The following is an 18,667-nucleotide window of genomic DNA, read 5'->3' on the forward strand; positions in this document are numbered from 1 at the left end:
GTGTTGCTTCTAGCTGGAACCAACTGCGCAATCATCTCGCTTCTCGAAAGCTTCTTTACGCGCAGCGCAGCCTTCGCTTGGGCCCAAGGTCATTTCAAAGTTTCTTTGCACAGGCGCTTCGTCCCGAGATCGCTTTGCCTTTGCGCTGACACGCTGCGCCGCTACATCCCATCCCAAGTCTGTCGATCAGGGACGGCGTTGGCGTGCCCCGGTCCCCAGCCGCCACACCGTTTGCCCCTAGAGTTTGACACTGGTTCGCTTCGCTCTTAAGGAACGGGGGAGCCGGACTCTTTCAGCCATGAGACAGACTCTCTTCTACACCTCGCTCCTGTCGACACTGCTCGTCGCACCGGCATCAGCTCTCCCAGCTTTCTCTTCCGGCCCCAAACCGGCCCCGCATTATTACCAACCGGATCTCAGACGCTCGGAAACAGCAGCACACATGGCCAGACAAGCAGCCGATAGAAGCGGCCGCTGGCGGCCCCAGATCCATTTCTCACCACCCTCCGAATGGCTCAATGACCCAAACGGCCTCTTTATCGATTCCGAAGGCGTGTGGCACATGTATTACCAATGTGAGTCCATTTCCTGCTCGTCTTGTCCCTTTCCCCTCCCCTTACCCCGGTCTCACTCTACCTTTGCCTTCCCTGAAATTCTGTTTCCCCTTCCCCTCTTCAGCCCGGTTCATTTTTGAGTTGTGCGACGCAATGTGCAGCTTGGTTCCGGACAAGCGGTTACCTACACGTTTGCCAGTGCGCTGTGACTCGCGCATTGCCGTCCATCTCATTGGGTCTGTCTTTTGCACCCGTGCTAGTTCCCGTCAGCGTGGTGGTTGCGTCTCTGCCAAAAATGGGAAGCATCACATGCGCAACGATGAATGAGCGTTGTAGTCTCACCCCGCATTCTCGGGCGAAAAACGAGACAGTGCATTCACCCCGCACCCACCCACATTCGCATTTGTCTCGTGCGCCACTGCTTCCATGAGGCTATACCAAGTCTGGCCTGGCCCGTGTTCTCCAACGTCACCGGGGGAGGCCTTTTTGTTTTTTTATTTTGTTTTGTTTTGTTCTGTTGTTACTTTTACTGATCCGGTGATAGATGCCGATAACGTCGCTGGTGACGGTGTCAAGCATTGGGGCCACACGACGGCCACCAATTTCTACGACTGGGTTGACCACCCTGTCGCCATCCCGGCCACCGCACGCGACGGTTCCATATGGTCAGGAAGCGTCGTCGTCGACCGCAACAACTCATCAGGCTTCTTTCCTTCCAACAAAACCAGCGGCAATGACAACATCATCGCCTACTACACCTCGTGGGAGCCGGATCAAGAGTCCCAGCACGTGGCCTGGTCCTACGACGGCGGCCAAACGTTTAACCAGTATGCGGGCAACCCCATCATCTCGCTCAACAGGCACGGGTTCCGCGACCCCAAGGTCTCCTTCCACCACGAGACAAACACGTGGGTCATGGTCTTGTCCCGGGAGAGCGAGGTCGCCTTCTACACCTCCAAGGACCTGGTGAAGTGGGATCAGTCGTCCATCTGGAACCCGCAACGCAATATCGGCCTCATCGAGTGTCCCCAGTTCCTGCAGATCCCGCGAAAGGACAAGTCCGGCAGCGTCGTTGGCGCCAAGTGGGTTCTGACGCTCAGCCTGGGAGGCGGCGGCCCCGGCGGCAGCGCTGCTGTCAGGTACCTCACCGGTGACTTTGACGGCACCACCTTCACGCCCGACGCGCCCTCCGGTCGCGCCGCGGGGAGGGACCTCCACGCGCGCCAGGACACCTTCACCCTGTACGACTTTGACTTCGGCCCCGACAAGTACGCCACCGCCTTCTTCCACTCCCAGCACCTCAACGACGCTGCCGAGGATGCATACTCGGTCGCCTGGGCCGTTGACGCGAGCCAGTACGCCTGCTGCACGCCGACCGACCAAGAAGGCTGGCGTCACTGCATGGGCGGCGTGCGCCGCCACTGGCTCGACGCCAGCACCAACAGGCTCATGTCGGTGCCGGCAGGCGACCTCTCCAAGCTCCAGACGACGAAGCCCGGCTGGAACCCCATCGTCGAGGAGAAGGGCGTCTCGGGCCTCGAAGGCAGCAGCGCCGTCATCCGGGACTACAACCCCGCCGTCGAGTGGACGCTGACCGTCCGCATGGCCAAGTCCCTGCTGACGGAGGGCTCGACCGCTTCGGCCCAGCTAGTGTTCAAGGCCTCCCAGTCCGCCGGCAACGAGTCCGTCTCTCTCGGCCTCCAGTTCGTCGGCAGCTCTGGCAGCGGCGCCCCCTCGGCGAGCGTTAACATCGGCCGCGTCAGCACGGCATGGGACCGGGCCGGCACTTTTGCCGTCTCCGGCGTCCAGGCCCTCGACGCCGCTTCGGGGGAAGGCGCCGACCCCAAGGTCGAGTTCACGCTGCACGGCATCCTCGACCGCTCCCTCCTCGAGGTCTACGTCAACGGCGGCGTCGAGGCCGGCACCATGCTCTACTTCACCGACAAGCCTCTCGACAGCATTACTCTCACCCGCGGCTCCGGCACCAGCGACCAGGGCATCACCTTCGACTTCAAGGCTACCGCGCTCAAGAGCTCGTGGGGCACGTACGAGGAGAAGACCGTTCCCCAGAAGGACAAGTGGATCACGGAGGAGTTGTAATGAGAGGCCCTGCTTCCGTTAGCACGCTGCGGTCCGCGGTGCTGGACGGGCTTGATGACGGTGATCTCCTTCGCGGATTTTTGTTGTGGGGGGGCTCATGAGACCGCTTCTGAGCCCCCTGGTGATATAGGAGTATATTTCTTTTTTTCTACGAAGGGCTTCGACGCCCATCTGCATGAGGCATGACACATGGCACACGAGATGAGATCCCTCGAGCGTGAAGGGAGATTTATATTTATCCGAGTACATAATCCACCCGTATTGCTAGCTGGTATCCATACAAATTAATCATTCTCATTTATTCCCATGCTGCATCCTACGCCCTCTGCAAACGGGCTCTTCTCCGTGATTACCAGACATCAGAAGCCAGCGGGCTCCGCAGCGACACACCAAGCGCCCGTCTTTGAGCTCACCTGCAGATACGGTTGTTATGCCCGGGGGATTAGGGGGGCGGTTGAGGGAGGAGTTTCTCTCCGCCCACCTTTATCCGATTGCTTTCTTTCACCACGGGATTTCATGCGGGACCTCCCCGGCCTGCTTTCCGCTTTCAAGCCATCGGGTTTGCGATCATGAGAAGGGCCGGGATCGCACAAGTAGGAGAGATCCTACATCGCCACGTCGGCCTCCATCACCCCTCGGCCACTTTTACCTGCAGCTCAGCTGTTCCTCCAAAGACGTCGTCGAGCCCTTGTGACAACAACAACAACAACAACAACAACAACAACAACGATAACAACAACAACGATAACAACCCTCCAACAACATGAACGACAGCCCGCCACTCACTCGTCTATCCAGATAATCTTTTGTCTCACATCCTCGTCCCCTCTCAAGCCCTTTTCAAACTATCGTCCGACACGTAACAAACGGGGAAAAAGGGGGGGGGGGGGCGGAGAGTGTTCAGACTCGTCTCACCACGCACGCCTATAAAACCGCACTTCGCCTGCTCCCCCGCACAACCTCAAATCTGGGCTACATCCACGTCCCTGCTCGCCTAACCCCCTCGAGAGAGCGTATGGAAACTATATAACACACGAGCCTTTACACGCAAAACTCAAGCAACCCAAACAGCACGGCACACCGCCTTCCATACATACGGTCAGGAGGAAAGCCAAGGAAAAAAAAGAAGAAGAGAAAGAACGGCGGGCCCAGTCGTCCCGCCGCGGAGGGGGGGGGGGAGGACACTCTCATCCGACCTCCCTTGTCCAACCCCCCCCCCCCCTCGATAAACAGTCGGCCGTGTCTTGCGATGCCGAGAAAGTGTAACCATCGACGCCCAAAAGCTCGCATGAAAAAACGTCCTCGTCCACATCAGAACTGGGCCTGACGCCCGATCCGACGTGTCCGTGAGCATTAGCCTTTCTGCAATGTTAAGGCTCGGTTTCTTGGCCCGTGGAACATTCCATGTAGGCCCGGCCCCGTCCACTCATCTCATCGCCCGGAAAGGTAGGTGGTTGTCGAGAGTGAAACAGGTTCTTTTAATTACACTCGTATATATGTATCTTGAGCTCAATAAACCAATTCTCAAGTCGAGGCGCCTGAACCTCGGCTCAAACCCAGTTAACCGCAAGAGGGTGTTTCCCATCTCTGTACGCCAAAAAGAACAACCGCCCCATTCCGTAAATATGTTAAACACGTCTATATCGTACCAAATCCGGGTCAAAGATGATATACATGTATGCCAGGAGGGAACAAGAAAAAACCATACACTCGCCCATCTGCCGGCCGCTTCCACAATCAAAACAGTTATTTACTAACCGGCCCATCAGCACCGCTCCGGGTGCCATGTCTCGTGTCCCGTGCCCCATGACGACTGAGCCGAAAAAGTCGCCGAGCCGGCCAGAGCCGTGTGTTGATTCTGGCTTCAACTCTGCCTTCTCTCACTGAATACGCTTTGTGATAGGCAAGGGGAAGCATCGACAGGTAGAAATAATAAAGAGTAAAATGAGGGAAAGGTAAAGGGTATATGAGGGTATCTAATAGCCGAGTCCAGCGCCGGCAGCCACAATCTCCCGCCGGAATCTCCGCTTCACGTCAGCATCGCGGTCGGCATCTCTGAGAGCATCGTTAGGGTCGACCTTCTTGTCGCCCTCCTTCTTTCCTCCTTCCTTCGTGGCGCCCTGCTTGTCGTCTTTCGGCTTTGGGGTATGCTCGCCGGACGGGGGTGGGGGAGGGACTTTAGAGGGATCGGCCTTGGGGTCACCAGGCTTTCCTGTCTTGTCGACGGGTGCATGCTCATCCTTCAGCTTTTCTTTTTCCTGCTTGATTTTTTCGGCGGCCAGCTTATCCGCTCGCTGGTCGTCTTCCAAAGCGTCGTCTTTGGCGGGCGAGACTTTTTTTGCTTCGCCGTTGAGGGTCGCCAGTGCAGCGCTGTCGAAAAGATGAGCGGCATCGCCACTCGTCATAGCGTATTTGGTTGAGTTAAGAGTCTGACCGAGCAAACTCGCCTGGGTGTCGAGCTTGCCGTAGAATGCATTGATCGGACCCTCTTCTAGGTAATTAAGACGGTGACCGCATCGAGCACCGAGCACGTCGCGAATCTTGGGGTCGGAGCTGCAGCAGTTGCCCCAGCAGTCGCTTATACGCTCAACAATGGACACGTACGGGTTGCGGCGGCGGCTCTGGTCGATGATGTGCACGATCGTAGGAATGGCAACCTCGTGGAAGACACCAAAGCCGGCAAAGATCTCGGACAAGAAGATGTAATCGGCAAAGAACCGTCGGGGAATGTAGTAGATGTCACTCCACCCGACGCAAAACTCGTCCCGGCGAATCTTGTACTCGAGGCCAAAGTTGTCCACCACTGACGCCGCAGCCATGGCGGTGCGGTGGAAGTCCTGTCCCCACCCCCACCAGTTGTAGCCCTTGATCTCCGTCAGACACATGTATTCGGGTCCGCCATGGGATGGCGGGGCAGTGTCAAGGACGGCGGGGAAATGGATGTTAAAGGGATTCATGCCAGTCCAGCCGAGCGGATCGACCCAGGCATCGAAATGGTAATACATGAGCCCGTCGATCTCGGGCTGAGTGTCCAGGATAAGTTTCATGGTGCGAGACACCTGCTTGTAGACGGTGAAGGTACCGGGGAACTGGTCATGGGTCAGGTTGTGGAATTCGGGGTCCTCATCCTTGAACATGTTCGGCATGGAGATGTGCACGGTGTGGAAGAACGGCTCGTACTTCTGCAACAAGGGGATGCGTTCAGGGTGTGCAGAGTTCCATCGGATCATGGCCATGGTGTTCTTGAAAGGAGACTCGACCGTGCTCTCGCTGCCGGTAACGGGCTTGGCTCCGGAAGACACCGACGCCGACGACGCTGAGCCTCCCTCCTTGGCGAATTCGGGCATCCTGGCTTCCGACATGGTAAGGAACGCCACGATGAGAACTGTAACAAAGGTGGCGACAGCGAGGAAGATCTTATTGAACATTCTTGCAACAGCTGCCATCTTGCCAAACAAGGACAGTCTTTGGGGCTCATTGGCCGGAGGGTTGGGGTCCTTAGGAGGCGGGTTGTCCATGTACAGCCAAGAGGCAACGAAGACGACCACAGTACCAGGCAGAACCAGGAAGCTGAGTTTGGTGCCGAACAGAACGGGCGAGACGTAAAGTAGAATGCCGGTCGCGACTGCCGTGGCGAAGCACTTGATGACGGCGTCGGCGTCTGAACAGAGTTAGCAGGTGCGCAGCGGCAAACTGTGTTGTAGCAACTCACACTTGTAGACAGCAGTAATCGCAAGGCCGATGAAGACGTTGCTGACAATGACCATGATAGCGCCGAAGCTGTTGTAGCCCTCAAAGAAGCCCGGCTCGTCGGCCTTCAGGGTCCTAATGACCACGTGACAAAGTAAATTCATCGAAGCACCAGCGCCGTAGAGAATCATGTTATCGGCGTGCAAGCTTGAGTCGTCCGTCTTGAGAAGCGCCTGGTTATACACACCCGAGGACGCACTCAAGAAGACCTGGAAGAGCAGAATGAAGTAGGTGCTGAACGGGTATGTCGTGCCGGTCTGGGGATTGTACTGGGTCACCATCAAACCGCAAATCTATACCATGTTAGAAGTGGGAACAGACCGTCAAGTATCACGGCGGTGGCACTCACCTGCATCAGAATGGCGATCCATTGGATCTTGGAAATTTTGGTGTTCAGAGTTGCAATCATGACCAGGGCGGTGATAAAGGTGACACCGCTCTTGGTCAACTGAATCGTACCGGGATCGGCCATCTTGTAGCTGACGAAGATCTGGGCATGTTAGTTAAAGGCTCGACATGATAGAAGGGTCGGTCAGCCGGCACTGCATACCGAGTTGTTGATGAGCACGTAGAACAAGGCCAAATTACAGAAGCCATATCTGACGTCTTTGGTCACTTCCCCACGAACATAGCGCCAGTAGGTTCTGAAGTTGAGCGGGGGGAGCGGGCGGTTGTGCTTGTCGACGCCATTGGCATTACTCGACGAGCTGGAGCCACCGTTCAGCGCGTCTTCTTCCCGTTTCTCTTCCAAACTGCTTCGCTCGGCCAAAGGTAGTAGTTCTGAAGTGGCGAGAGAGGAGTAGCCGCTACCGCCTCCACGGGTCGACGGGAGGACGCCGTCGGCGGCTCTACGCTTGCATTCGTTCCAGAAGAAGATGGTGGACAGAACCATCTTGAAGAACTCGGAGATGGTGACGGACGCCGAGGGGGAGAAGGAGTAAGAACCGCCGGTCTGGGAGATCTTCATGATGATGCCAATGCCGACCTGGATCGCGACCAAGCCGAGGGCGGCGGCATAAGCGGCTTGTTGAGGGCCACCTGGAATCCATCCTAGAGGCTTGAGGAAGAACCCCAATACGCTACCGTGTCGTAGCATGACGACAACTGCCAGCCGCTGGGGTGGCGGTTCAGTCAGAGTCGGGTCGGTTGCTCAGTATGGGTCAAGAGATGACTTCGATCGAGTCGCGGCGAGGATGGTGAATGGCGAACTTCGATGAATTGGCAACGGACAGGAGAAAGAAGCAGCAGCGGTTCGGGAGCCGCGCAGTAACTGGCGACTAGGATAGTGGTGCTGTGGTAGTGCAGGAAAAGAAGGCCTTGCCTTTAAGTTTCCTAAGGGCGGGGGAATGACACTCGCTGAGCCGTCGTGTTCGTTACGCGCATCGAGACTCTCTGTGTTCGCCGACCGACTCGCACGTGGTGGTTTCGAGGGTGGATCAACGCAGTCGATGCAGTCTCCGTCTCCGTTTGCGATGGTTACAGGATAGCAGGGTGGAAAAGTGTCGCTGGGTTTGGTTCGGAGGGAAGGGAAATAAAATTGACAATTCTTGAGCAGGAGGGACGGGGGAGAGGGAGCAAGAAGCAGTGTCCACAGTCGAAGCAAGGGAAGGGATATGCTAAAGGGGGGAGGGGCGTAGTACAGTAGGGGCGGATCCCGGCAGGTGCCTGGTCGAGGTGCTGACTACACAAGTACCACCTAGATGGTGACTTTCCCATCCTGGTCCACGTACAGTGTCAGCAGTCTTTGCCTAGAATGTACTTTCTGAAGCTCCCTCCTTTTTTTTTTTTTTTTTGTCGGTTGGGGGGGGGGGGGGGGGGGGGGGGGGCAAGGAGCATTTGGCGAACAGCCAAGCGGTTCCAGCAGAAGGGGAAAAGTGCGGGTGCATATGGGGCCATTGGGAGACAATAGGATCGCCTTTCATTGGCTGTATGCGACATGTAGAGGGCCACTAAAGCACTGTCGGGGCCCCTTTCGAACGCGCCCCCTCAATCTGTGAGCTCTCTAGTAGTAGGTACCTGTATCCATAGTGTACAGGGACCATGAGGGGAGCCACGGGGGACCCAAGGGGGGCATGAACGGGCTAGCCCATCAGCATGGCTGTGTTTTCAAGATGACTGGAGGCGCCGCACTGTGTCTATATTTGAAGGTGGCCCAGCTCTGATGTCGGCACGACCGACGTCAGTCAAGGTCCGGGTATCGTCTGGTCTGGGCTTCTATGCACTGGACACTGATACCTTGCAAGGCTCGGTTAGACACGCCATGCCATACAAAGATCCGACGAATCTACCGTGGGGCCCCAGAAGATGTGGTGGCACCGAGACTGGGAGATGGTGATAGCCTTGCCAGTTTTCTCCCGATAAATGGCTTGCTGGGGGGGTTAGTTAGGACAGGCCTGCCCGGCTCGTCCTGACTGGTTCTTCGCTGCGCTCTGCAATGGAAGTCGTAGCTAATCAAACCTTACTTCGAAAACAGTTACAATGATGCTCTGACCGGCAAGGGTAACTGGGGCACAGCAAGCCCTCTCGCCCATTGTCACAAACCAATGCTAGGCATCGCTGTTCCGGTTTGATTGTTCCCATTCATGCTGTGAAGTGAGTATGCCGCTGTAAGAAAAGGGTGCCAATGGCCACTCAGCACCTGTACCTAGGTACACCACAGTACGGAAACAAACCCCGTGATTCGATGTAAGGGTGCGTGTGCGGCTGGCCCATTTCAATCCTGCTAATGTCTCGTAAAGTGGCTGCCTATGGTGACGGCTGGTAAAGACGACGATGAGTTGCCACGGATTCGACAGCTTCCGCACCTACAGTAGCTTCTTTCTTTTCATCTCATTTGTCCCCCAATGGATGGGTGGGTGGATGAATGACTACGTCTTCGATGTGCTGTCTCAGGTCCGGTTGCTCTTCTCTTCTTCACCTTCGGTCTATTCTTACACGTAGCGAATGGCTGATAACCATTTCCGGTTGAGGTTCGCGCGCGTTCCCACACACTGTGAGGTGGGTCCACACTCCGCCACCAGGGTACGACACAGTGTTCTCTCTATACCCGATCCTCCGCACGACGGGGCCGTCGGAATGCGTCTCACTCAGCATCGGGCTCGTAGTGGGATGAGCAACCAGCTCACCTTGAAGGAGAATCGAACCCTCATGAGTAGTACATGCCACCATCTCAGGACACGGCTTTGACGAACTGTCTCAGTAAGGCCGAAGCCGAGACTCGAGGATCACGGCGCATTGGTTCGCTTGGAACAGCCCGAGATGCTTATCTCTCCAATGCTCGTACAGAGGCCCCACCCCCTGTCTCTGGATGCTCTGGCTTGATAGGACGGACACCAAAAGAAGCCAGGTCAGACAGCTTCGATGTAGCCAAGCGATTGAAGAATTGCTCCTCTTGTTTCGCTGGGCAGACATGTCCAGCAATGATTGGCGACAACCAAAAAAAGGACGTGGCGAAAAGGGGTGTCACAGCGACGCAAATCTGATTGACGGGCTGCATGTAGAAACTCGTAACTCTTATCGACTTTCTCAATCTGTGAGCCGATAGTGGGTAGGTTCCCGCTCCCAATATTTTATACTTTCCGTGCCAATGTTTCTCGCTCTGCAACCTCTTGGCTCATCTGCGGCCGAAGGATGTTCAAGACGGCTTCCCTCTCGTATCCGGGCACTAGGTTGCCTTACGCAGCCATCCCTGCCACACACACACACACACACACACACACACCCCTGCACCCTTCTGTCGCGTAGAAGCAAAAGATTGCTGGAATCTTCAGGACATCCTCACCAAACCGTTCCAGTGCACTGGAGTCGATACCATGGAGAAAGAAAAAAAAAATACTCCGCGTCGTCAGCTCACAGCCCTGCCGTGTGTGGGCATGACCTCATAGATGCCATGGCGTTTCCAGTTGTCCTTGAGCTAATCGATGGCATGCGCCCATCATCGGCCAGCCAGAACAGAGCCTCCTTCGGCGCAAGGTAGAAGAGATTCGGACGCCTCGTTCGTCTTCTCTTTTCTCCGGCCCTTGCCTGGCCCCAGATTGTAGGCCACGCTGTCTCCTCCCGGCACTCATCAGCTTGCTCACCCTCGACGCGCATCCAGCACAACATGTCCCTGTACGTGGTACGGGCCTTGACAGGGGGGAAAGTGAGGCAGGAGGAACAACCTCGGGGCATGAAACAGCAGAAAACTTTATCTGAAAGGGACGACTCCCGGGGGTTTCCAAGCATCTTCCCTCGACCAGACGCCCTTCGCTCGGTAGCTCCGGGGTCAATCAGACATATCAAAGGTGGCCCATTCCTATTTTACAGAGTCTATCCGTCTATCCGTCTGTCAGTGTATCCTTGGCGATGATCGGCAAGCGCGCCTCGACGAGTCAAGCACGCTGTTTCAGGATCGGTGACGCCGGCATCTGACGCAATGTCGTGGGCGATTTACCGCTACTCTACCACGCGCTCACACGCTCTTTCTCTCATCCGGCCCGTCTGACTGATGAGATGTCCTCGTTCCATAGCATCTCCCCCAGCTATCCCATCTCGTACAGACTCCCGCCCAGTTGCGCCCAGCAACGGCAGCGTACAGACGCCAATAGCCATCGGCGTACGGGTAGGCACAGTACAGTATCATAATCCTTCTTCTTCTTCTTCTTTTTTTTTTTTTTTCTCAGTCTGACTTTGGTCTCCCCCCTTACGAAGGTACCTTGGGTGGTTTAGAATTGTGTTTGAGGCTGCGGATCGATCCCATCAACTAGTGTGCGATGTACCGTATCCAAGGTCAAACAAGACTTCGTGACATGCTGCTTCATCCCCCAGTGGCAGTAAAGTCTACTACGGGATTGCCACGGCCAAGTCAAGGACCAACCCTCGACGTACAAACCTTGTACATAGTCCTGTATTTCACTATTTATTCATTTTTATTTTATTTTTATCTCTACTTATCATTATCAAGCGGCTGCAAGCCGAAACGAGCAGCCCCGGAAGCTCTGCCAGCCAATCGCCGACACCGTGTGGCTCATCCATTGTCAGCTCATTAGCACACGCCAATCTCGGCCACCCACAGCACCGCTGATTGATTCACATTGCTCTGAATGCGCTACGTGCCGCCAATCAAGGCCACAGCCTTGTCGTGCACGCACATGAACAAATCCCTGTTCCCGCGTCAGTTGCCCCTGCCCCTGCATCTCCACCAATCCCACGCAAGGCTGATAGCATGGGCAAGTCTGGGCAGGTCCGATTACTAGCACCTACCACAGCGACCACAGTAGGCGCCTTAGTGTAAGACATCTGTAGGTACACTGCTGGTCACCATACCTAGCCCCTTGACCTTTGCCCCCAGGACTGTCCCATCAACAACTTAGAGTTCCGTGGTATCCAGACCACGACCAAGAGGTAAGACAGCACAGTCTGGCATCGAAACCCGAATTTGAGACGTGCTCACTATCTAGTGTACGGCAGGGAGAGCGAGGGCTTTTTTATCCGAACTTGTACGATCGGTGATGTCATATCTATCAGAGGTGAGGTCCTTTGTCATAGCGCTCGGGCTGTTTGGAAAGAGCGTTTTCCTTGCGCAACAATCTGATTGCAATCACACTTGTCCATCTTTGCCCAGGCAGAGAAGACCAAACAAACAATGGTCCGTTGAGGGCCAACGGCCGCCAGCCAGCCTTGGCCGATGAACCAAACCCATCTCTTGTTCTGCCCGTCCATTTATTCATCTATCTTCATCTTCATCATTTATTTATCTATTTTCTGGCGACAGATGCGTGGCTCTTTGAGCGGAGAGGCGCCTCGCCTCCTCTTGATTACGGTACACATCTGCGCAAGAGAAGGAGCTTCGTTCCGGACATTAATTGGCTGGACGGGAAAAGGGTGTCGTAAGCGGCACATAAAATGGAGGGAGAGACGAGAAAAGCTGTGATCGTGGCCTGATGATTCAACTTGGGATTCAGCATCGTATCTAGATGAGACTACCGGTAGACTTCGTGTGGGGGACATGGGGACAAGCCCACGAGGCCAACCTCCGCCAAAAAGACAAAAGAAAAAGAGGGTTGATATTCCTGGTGGCCTAGGTAGCTCGGGCGTCTGGTCTGGGCAGGGGTTCGCAGCACAGTACCAACTCGTACTGCGCCGACTGTCTCCGGTCGGGACGCTCGACCGGCTCCACTACTACGGTACAATTCACCACGACGGCCTAGAAGGCTAGGTATTCCCCGGGTCGGTACATATTTGACAGCTGGCGCCACCGTTGGCAGAGCCTGCGGATTCAGCAATCAACCCGGGTTGTACTAAGCCGCGTTGATCCACTATTAGTGATGCGGCACAGAAGGGACCCTTACTCCCTCCCTGTCCATCAACCACATATCACCTGGTACTTTTACCCGGACCACGGCTGTCACTTACCTTGAAGTCATGAACGGAGCAACGATGGAGTAGAGGAAAAAATGCCACCGTATAGACGTGAGGAAGAAGAAAAGGTCCCTGAGACGAGGGAAATGGCATGTTTCCTGGCAATACAAGCTGGGGAGGTAAACTAGCCAAGGCAGGGGACCGTAGTCCAGGTACGGATGCAGGGCGTGCGAGGACAGGGAAGAAAACCGAGACTGACAGGCCTACACTAGAAGAGGCGTCGAGTGGGTGGGAGTGTGGGTAGCGGTTAACAGGCAGACACTTTGCGGGTCAAACCTTAGCATCTCAGACTATCTCAAAGTACTGACCCACCTCCTCTTAAGTCACTTTTGTCCCCACACCACCAACTCCAAATTCTCTACACCACTAACTTCAAATTTTTAACACTAAGTCAACAAGAAAAAAAAAGCCTTTTTAATAGTATATACTACACCTTTTATACTATACCTAAGATCCTCTATATTTAGGAGAGTAGTTCTAGGGGTAAGTTTCTCTAAAAAGTTAATTTATGCTACTAAATTCTAGATGCACCTTAAGCTAATAGAGCTATCTCTGTTTTCTTTTTTTCTTTTGTAGGAAAAGGGTAAGCTGGTCTGTGCGTAGGTCTGTGCAGAATTAAGCGAGAGACTTTAAGAGGTACTTTGATGACTCAAGTGCTGCCCCGCAATGTGTCTGCCTGTTAACCGCTACCGGAGTGTGTCCTTTGTCGGTCCCCTAATGGGATAGGGTTGGGGGCCCACTGCCGCACCGCGGCCAACCATTTGTTCATAGTTCAGGGAAAAAAAACAAAAAAAAAGGACAAAAGAATTCTACGCCGGCCTTTATGGTGACCGCTTCATGAGCATCTCCCTTTTCTGAATCAAGTGTAACCCTGGAATCCCACTATGAATCAATTATAGTTCTAGGTTTCAGCTATCCATTTTTCCATCTCACGCATACTGTCTGATGTCCTCCAAGTCCCTGTCTTCCCTTGCGAATGTCTTGCCGTGTATTCCGACTGTATTTGGGTTCCATCCGTACCTGTGCAGCCTTTACGGGAGCCGCCTTGGCCACGTATCTACTGTATCTCGACTTTCAGAGGACTCGGCCGAGGTGCTTGCTTACTGCTTTAGGGGGCGAGATCGCATCCACTCGCTACTACGGATAGGTACTTACTGTTGCTTGTCGGAGGGGTGTCTCCACGCTGCTACCAGGATATGGACCCTAGAATCCTAACATCACCTTCCGTCCCTTACCTTACTGTGTACGTATCTTTTTTCTTGGGTGGGTGGGTACCTTAAGGTCTTAAGGTGGGAAAGAGGGACACCTACCCCCCCTCATCAGCCGGGCCATTTCTCTTGAGCACTTCAAACTCACAAATCCTCTCCTTAAGCCTCCCTTCTTTCTCTACCTTGAAGTCTTGGGTCGGAAACCCGTAGTGTCGCATTCTGCCCATCTTCACCAACCTTTGCTGGAAATAGAAAGCACGTCACCGGTGCTTTATCCGTCGCGTAACCACAGCTGCGCCATCACGCAGCTTCTACCCCAAGGGTCCAGTGATATTTCCATCGTTCGCGACAATCTGCTATTCCCGTCCCGTCTTGGACTCTGCAACACATTCCAACCCCATCCCGCCAATCTTCTTTCGCAAACGGCCAACACCACCTTCACACAGAACCCGATCGTCGACTCTTTCCTGTCACAATGGCCCCATCAAAGGCAGCCGCCAACGGCGCTGCTGCCGCTGCTACCAACGGCGACATCAACCGCGAGCCCATCAACGTCATTATTCCCATCGGCGGCATTGGCTCTCGCTTCGCAAAGGAGGGTTACCGCTACCCGAAGCCGCTGATCAACATTGTTGGCCGGCCTATGCTGCTGTGGCTTATTGACAACCTTAGCCTTAAGCCTGGCGACACCCTATGGATGGCCATCAACGAGGAGGTCGACGACGAGTTCAGAATCGGTCAGCTCGTGAGCAAGACCTTCTCCAAGATCGACTTCAGACTGCTGCGCTTGCGTCACCAGACCAAGGGTGCTAGTGAGACGGTAAGCCTCTGAACCTGACCCTCGCGAGCTTCCCTGTCGCACGGAGCGGCCACAGAGGGGTAGGGGAGCAAAATGGGGTGTGCGTTGCTAAAGGATTTCCGCCCTCGTAGCTCTTCATCGTGACCCAGAGTATGACCAAGAAGCACCTCGAGCGCAAGACCGTCTCCCTCGACTGCGACACCATTTACTGGGCCGACATCCTCGAGGACATCCGTAACATGCCCAAGGGCCATGGCGGCTGCTTCTACTTCCCCGACATTGGTGACAAGCCCATTTTCTCTTACATTAAGACGGAACCCACCCAGTGAGTGAAACTCGGCTGCGCGGCGCAGGATGCTTCCTGCTTCTCCAACGACATGTCTAACAGAGCACCTCCTCAGGGACGGCTTGGAGCGCATCATCGATATCCAGGAGAAGAAGGCTATTTCCAATAAGGCGAATACGGGCGCGTATGTCTTCCCGTCCGCTGCCCAGCTCAAGTCGTGGGCTGCCGAGAACCTTGACATGAAGAGGCCCGATGGCTCCGAAGTGGGCGAGTACTACACCTCGCAGATGATCGCTCTCATGATCCAGAACGGCGTTCCCTACCTGGGCATGCCCGTCAGCACCAAGGACTTCAGCGTTGTCGGCACGCCCGAGCAGCTCAAGGACCTCCTGAAGCTGCTCAAGACCGACACCTCCAACCTCCCCATCAAGCTAAAGAAGCGTCGTTTCTGCTTCGACCTCGACATGACCCTAGTCGGTGTGCCTGCCGTGGCCGGAGACTATTCCACCTGCCCTCCCATTGAGAAGAACATTCGCCTCGTGCAGCAGCTGTATAACGCAGGCCACTATATTATCATTGTAAGTCGAGTTCGGGTGCCTGACGTGAACCACAGTTGCATTCTAGATACCCTCGCTAAGACATCAACAGCAAACGGCGCGTCGCATGCGGACACATCACGGAAATCTGGGCTCGGTCCTTGCGGATGTCGGTCCGGTTACCTTTGCCCAATTGGCCAAGTACGAGATTCCCTACCACGATATTCATTTCGGCAAGCCCTACGCCGATGTCTACGTCGATGACCTGGCGGTCAATGCCAACTTGGATACTATGCGGGAGATTGGTTGGCTTCTGGACGAGCAGGACCCAGCTGCGCTGATCGGGCAAGATGCGGGCACCGCCGAGGATGCGAAGAAGGCCGGCATGATCGCCGCTCGCGACTTCAACACCATCCAGATCATTGGTGATAAGGTGATCAAGTCAAGCAAGTCGGAGAACATCCTCGGCGAGCTCTTCTTCTACTCCCACATGCCCGCCGAAATCGCACACATCTTCCCGACTGTGTACAACGTCGACTACATCCCCGACACCACCACCTACAACATCACCATGGAAAACCGCCGTGGCTTGACCTTCTCTCACCTTCTAGTCGGACGCTCAATTACCAAGGGCCGCCTCATCTCCTTGCTGAAGGCTCTCCACTCTGTCCACACCACAGCCAGCACCGACAAGGCCACTCTCAACATTCCTAGTGCTCTGGAAAAGAAGTTTGAAGAGCACTCCCTTGCCCGGGCGAACAACCGCGTCAATATTTACGCGAACTACGGCTCGAAGCTGCGTAGTCGGTACTACCAGAACCAGAATAAGTACGATGCACTTGGCCCCCTGGCCGCGTCTCTTTTCGCCCGGATTAATGAGTTCCTCGATACCTACGAGGCCGAGGAGAAGGGTGTTCATGCGCAAGTCATCCACGGTGACCCCGTCTTCAGCAACGCCATCCTCTCCAAGGACGAGAAGCTTGTTAGCTTCATCGACGTGCGCTGCCAGCTTGAGAACACCTTAACCCCCGAGGGTGACATCCACTACGATCTCGGCAAGGTTTTACAGTCCCTTTGTGGTTACGACCACATCCTCTTCATGAGCGCCAACAACCACGACCTGCGCGGCGCTCTCGATAGCGACCAGCCCCTTCTTGACGAGGCCGACTCGGACCTACTCTCGAGTCTACAAGAGCACTTTTTCACCTTCCTCGAAGAGACGTACTCCGTACGCCTGCACCGCAAGACCCTCTTCCGTATCACCGCCTCTCTCTTCTTCAGCCTCATTCCCCTGCACCGACCGGAGTTGGGCGCCGTCTTCCTGCGCATGTGCAAGGAGACTCTTGACAAGGCGAGCAACATCAACTACGGCCCCGGCACGCGATCCACGGCAGGCGCTACGCTTAGCCGGCGGGCCAGCTCCAACTTTGGCGGAGAGGAGAAGGCCCGTGAGATGCCCATCGTTTCTGGCAAGGGAGAGAATCTCTCCATTCCTAATGTCGTCGTCACGGCGAAGTAGGTGAGAGGCGAGAGATGTCGTAAGGTGTAGGTAATTGTCGGGGTGTAACCGGGGCATGCGTAATGCGCCGAGCTGTCGGAAAGGTGGGTTTCGATGGCGGGGGTGGGGTTGCGTCGATATCACGGGCGCAGAGCTCCCGGAAGGGAAAGCGGAGAGCTTGTGTGGAGTCCCATCGCATCGGAACTCGTCCGTCTTGACGGGAGAATCATTTGCTACGTTTCACGTGCTTCTTTTTTTTGTTGTTGGAAAAATGAAAGCGTTTCGTCGGTCCTTGGGTTCTTTCTACTCTCAAGTCTACGAGTATCATGTATGACTATACCAAGATATCACATTACATTGAAAAGTGCATTCCATGTGTTGCCGCCGTTGGTGAGCTTGAAGGCGAGTATCGCTGAAAGTGTGCTGACTCGCCATTCGCCAACCCTCCTCGACCGCCTTGTCTGTCTTTTTTATTTTCCTGGGCAGAGTCTCGTGGCCACGCGATCTTTGACTTTTCTTTTCTCTTTATCTTTAAATCTCTTTTTCTGTGTCTCACTTGCCGTCCCGGGCGGTCTTGTGTCGGTGCCTCGCCAATGTCAACCCGCCGTAGGTCTATGTTTCGTTTACTCCGTGGTTTGTAGGAGTGTCCGATGCGTATGGGTAGCGGCAGCAACAACAACAACAAGAGCTGGCTTTTTTCTTGGGCGTCTTTACCGCAACTATTCGGGACGTACGAATGTCCTCCCCTCTTGGATGGAGGACAAGGTCTACCTGGCCTTGTAGTGTGTTGGGAAAGGAGGGTTAAAGAGTGTGCCCCCTTCGCCTCCTCCCCCCCCCTTTCGGGAAGCCAACAGAACAGACGGCGGGTGGCGAACCTAGAGGCGGCGGTGTCGGCGGGGACGGCAAAGCACGGCCTATAAAGAGCAAGGGGCGCTCCGGGAGCAGAGCCTCCTTGACGTCAGGCGAACTTTTTGCGCTCGTCTCTTTCCCGAGAACCTCAATTACCCATCCCAACCCCATCAGATCAACGTTTGAAATCAGTGTCTTATTGAGTCATTTCATATGTCGACACCAATTATAATCATTTGACAATCTTTCTAGATGGTCCGGGCATCCATCCCAAGGGTCGCTGGAAGAAGCGCGGATGCATCATGTTGTCAAATCTGGGAAATGACCATGACCTCCCTGAGACGAAGCCAAATTCTTGATTTCCCTCAGAAGAAGTCGACGTTGTGTCTTCTGTTTTCTAACTTCACAAATCATCACGTTGCATGGAGGAAGGAAGAAGACAGTTGGAGGAAAGGCAACGTTCGCTATCTAATTGGGACCGCCTGCAGCCACTTTGCTCATCCAAGCCACTGCCGCCTTGCTACAACGATTGAGGCCTTGTTAACCATGACCCGGAACTAGTAAACCTTTTTCATCCTCCCCCTGAGACATGAGCGATCTATCGTTCTTCTCCCTCACCTCGGTCATCCTCTCGCCATCGCCACGCTCATCACTTCTTTCGCTCGCTCCCAATGCCATCTCTCCCTGT

The 18,667-nt window shown here is 54.9% G+C and overlaps 4 protein-coding genes across 4 annotated transcripts; 3 read left to right on the top strand and 1 right to left on the bottom strand.

Annotated features, from left to right (window-relative positions):
* Positions 1-2,934, top strand: LY79DRAFT_559373 (glycosyl hydrolase). The gene is made up of 2 exons (XM_060558254.1): positions 1-575; positions 1,099-2,934. The coding sequence occupies exons 1-2, from the start codon at positions 299-301 to the stop codon at positions 2,652-2,654; spliced, it is 1,833 nt and encodes a 610-aa protein (XP_060412203.1). The 5' UTR covers positions 1-298; the 3' UTR covers positions 2,655-2,934.
* Positions 2,935-4,630: 1,696 nt separating this feature from the next.
* On the bottom strand, positions 4,631-7,500 carry LY79DRAFT_519355 (UDP-galactose transporter; the record flags this gene model as incomplete). Its single annotated transcript, XM_060555131.1, has 4 exons — positions 4,631-6,315; positions 6,367-6,697; positions 6,754-6,894; positions 6,955-7,500. The coding sequence occupies 4 exons, from the start codon at positions 7,498-7,500 to the stop codon at positions 4,631-4,633; spliced, it is 2,703 nt and encodes a 900-aa protein (XP_060412204.1).
* A 1,953-nt stretch (positions 7,501-9,453) lies between these two features.
* LY79DRAFT_276220 (uncharacterized protein) lies at positions 9,454-9,939 on the top strand. Its single transcript, XM_060552073.1, has one exon. It carries the CDS (start codon positions 9,563-9,565, stop codon positions 9,884-9,886), a length of 324 nt encoding a protein of 107 aa, XP_060412205.1. The 5' UTR covers positions 9,454-9,562; the 3' UTR covers positions 9,887-9,939.
* Positions 9,940-14,070: 4,131 nt separating this feature from the next.
* LY79DRAFT_610710 (capsule biosynthesis phosphatase) lies at positions 14,071-17,500 on the top strand. Its single transcript, XM_060561940.1, has 4 exons — positions 14,071-14,831; positions 14,942-15,135; positions 15,212-15,674; positions 15,745-17,500. Exons 1-4 carry the CDS (start codon positions 14,487-14,489, stop codon positions 17,149-17,151), a joined length of 2,409 nt encoding a protein of 802 aa, XP_060412206.1. The 5' UTR covers positions 14,071-14,486; the 3' UTR covers positions 17,152-17,500.
* The last annotated feature ends 1,167 nt before the right edge of the window (positions 17,501-18,667 follow it).

This window comes from Colletotrichum navitas, assembly GCF_030913465.1.
Source record: "Colletotrichum navitas strain CBS 125086 chromosome Unknown LY79scaffold_47, whole genome shotgun sequence".
Lineage (NCBI taxonomy): Eukaryota > Fungi > Ascomycota > Sordariomycetes > Glomerellales > Glomerellaceae > Colletotrichum > Colletotrichum navitas.

What these genes read in the sequence shown, in the direction of transcription:
- LY79DRAFT_610710 (XM_060561940.1), top strand. Translation starts at nt 14,487, where the DNA reads ATGGCCCCATCAAAGGCAGCCGCCAACGGCGCTGCTGCCGCTGCTACC. An exon ending in CCAAGGGTGCTAGTGAGACG is followed by an intron (nt 14,832 to 14,941) that starts GTAAGCCTCTGA and finishes CCGCCCTCGTAG; the next exon opens with CTCTTCATCGTGACCCAGAG. An exon ending in CAGGCCACTATATTATCATT is followed by an intron (nt 15,675 to 15,744) that starts GTAAGTCGAGTT and finishes AGACATCAACAG; the next exon opens with CAAACGGCGCGTCGCATGCG.
- LY79DRAFT_559373 (XM_060558254.1), top strand. Translation starts at nt 299, where the DNA reads ATGAGACAGACTCTCTTCTACACCTCGCTCCTGTCGACACTGCTCGTC. An exon ending in GTGGCACATGTATTACCAAT is followed by an intron (nt 576 to 1,098) that starts GTGAGTCCATTT and finishes ATCCGGTGATAG; the next exon opens with ATGCCGATAACGTCGCTGGT.
- LY79DRAFT_276220 (XM_060552073.1), top strand. Translation starts at nt 9,563, where the DNA reads ATGCCACCATCTCAGGACACGGCTTTGACGAACTGTCTCAGTAAGGCC.